Below are 1617 nucleotides of genomic sequence, written 5' to 3'. Positions count from 1 at the left end.
ACAAAGCATGATTTATTTATCAATTTTTAATTTTAAATAATATACTTTAGTGGTATGTGTTGCTAATTGATAGGGAAATGAATAGATTTTAGGGCTTTTCTCAAGCAATGGTGGATTCAAGAAATGGATGGAGCTAACATTGAAGGAATTGCTATAGAGGAATCAAAACATTTCCTTTAGACATATCCAAAAGAAAATGAAAATTAACATAGATATATTAATTTGAACGCTAAAATTATAAAATACCTAATAAAATAAGATAATTGTTTTTTAAATTGTAAATAGTTAACAACCCATTTTTATTTGGTATTTTAAGCTTATAAAATAATTAAAATTGAAACTAATCACAACAAAGATTTAATTAAAAAACTTTTAAAAAATACTTTCAGCATATGTATAAAATACTTCTAGAATAATAAAAAAAACATACTATATGAATAATTGATAAAATATTTTTTTATTATATAAAATAAAACACTGTTTCCACATAAACAGACTTGGAATAATCTTTAGGCACTGTAAGCAGTCAACGCTTAAAATGTGGTGAATAAGCCCAGCCCACCAACAGAAGTTTTGTTCACCAAACTAAACTGACAATAAAACAAAGCTTGCCAAGTCTTCCACGCGGCAAAATGGAGGGGAAAGGAACGCGTCCACCCGTCTTTCAGAAAAAGCAACTTATTCCAATTTCTATGCGAATGCCGTATTTTATATATAAAGAAGCATGCCAGTCATACTTAGTAGTTTAAAAAAATGAAAAATTCCACCGTCATCTTTGAACGTGTTTCTATTTGAATACTTCTTCTTCCTTGATGAGACGAACACTATATAATCAGCTCTTCTCTTCTTCATACTCCACACAGCTCTTCTTTCCACACAATCGAGAAGGAAAAAAGAGGCATTAGATTATAAAATCTTTGTGGAATTGCTAAGCTCTGCGAAAATGGCACTTCGGATTGCTGCCATGGCGGCTCTGTTGGTTCTGTGTGTATCTTATCATTCTGCAGAGGCCACCGACTACACGGTGGGAGACGCCCAGCAGTGGGGTTTTGGTGTAAACTATACCACCTGGGCTTCCTCAAAAACATTCCTTGTGGGCGACACCTTGGGTAAATATTACACTCTGTTTGGATTCATTCATATTCCTTAATAAAAGTAATATTAAAGATATTAACCTGTGTTTGAATGTTATTTGTGGTAAACAGTGTTCACCTATGCAAACGGAGCGCATGACGTGTTGGAGGTGCAGAAGTCGGCTTATGATTCGTGCGCCACAAGTAACCCAACGAAGCAGTACACAGATGGAAACACAAGAATTTCATTGACAAGCAGTGGGACAAGGTATTTCATCTGTGGAATTACAGGCCACTGTAGTGGTGGTATGAAGGTGGCAGTCACCGTTTCAGCCGGTACTTCCACCACTCCCTCCGCCCCATCTCCCTCAACTAAGACTGCGCCAGGACCTACCAGTGCAGGACACATGTCACAGTTGAAGGATGTGTTGGTGTTGCTGTTGGGCTCTCTTATTATGTCTCTCATCTTGGCTTAAATGGTATATGCCTTCTTGCCAGGGAAGGGACAGTGCAATTCAACCTGTTATTCTTCATTATTATTCAT

General features: G+C 36.3%; 1 protein-coding gene across 1 annotated transcript; it reads left to right on the top strand.

Moving 5' to 3' along the window:
• The first annotated feature begins 884 nt into the window (after nt 1-884).
• On the top strand, nt 885-1617 carry LOC131042111 (blue copper protein-like). Its single transcript, XM_057975426.1, has 2 exons — nt 885-1109; nt 1206-1617. The coding sequence occupies exons 1-2, from the start codon at nt 944-946 to the stop codon at nt 1547-1549; spliced, it is 510 nt and encodes a 169-aa protein (XP_057831409.1). The 5' UTR covers nt 885-943; the 3' UTR covers nt 1550-1617.

Source organism: Cryptomeria japonica, chromosome 2, assembly GCF_030272615.1.
Source record: "Cryptomeria japonica chromosome 2, Sugi_1.0, whole genome shotgun sequence".
Lineage (NCBI taxonomy): Eukaryota > Viridiplantae > Streptophyta > Pinopsida > Cupressales > Cupressaceae > Cryptomeria > Cryptomeria japonica.
This window is presented reverse-complemented; position numbering and strand designations above follow the sequence as displayed.

Excerpts from the sequence above, each read along its gene's own strand:
- LOC131042111 (XM_057975426.1), top strand. The coding sequence starts at position 944 with ATGGCACTTCGGATTGCTGCCATGGCGGCTCTGTTGGTTCTGTGTGTA. Across the intron at positions 1,110-1,205 it reads CCTTGTGGGCGACACCTTGG|TGTTCACCTATGCAAACGGA; the intron begins GTAAATATTACA and ends TGTGGTAAACAG.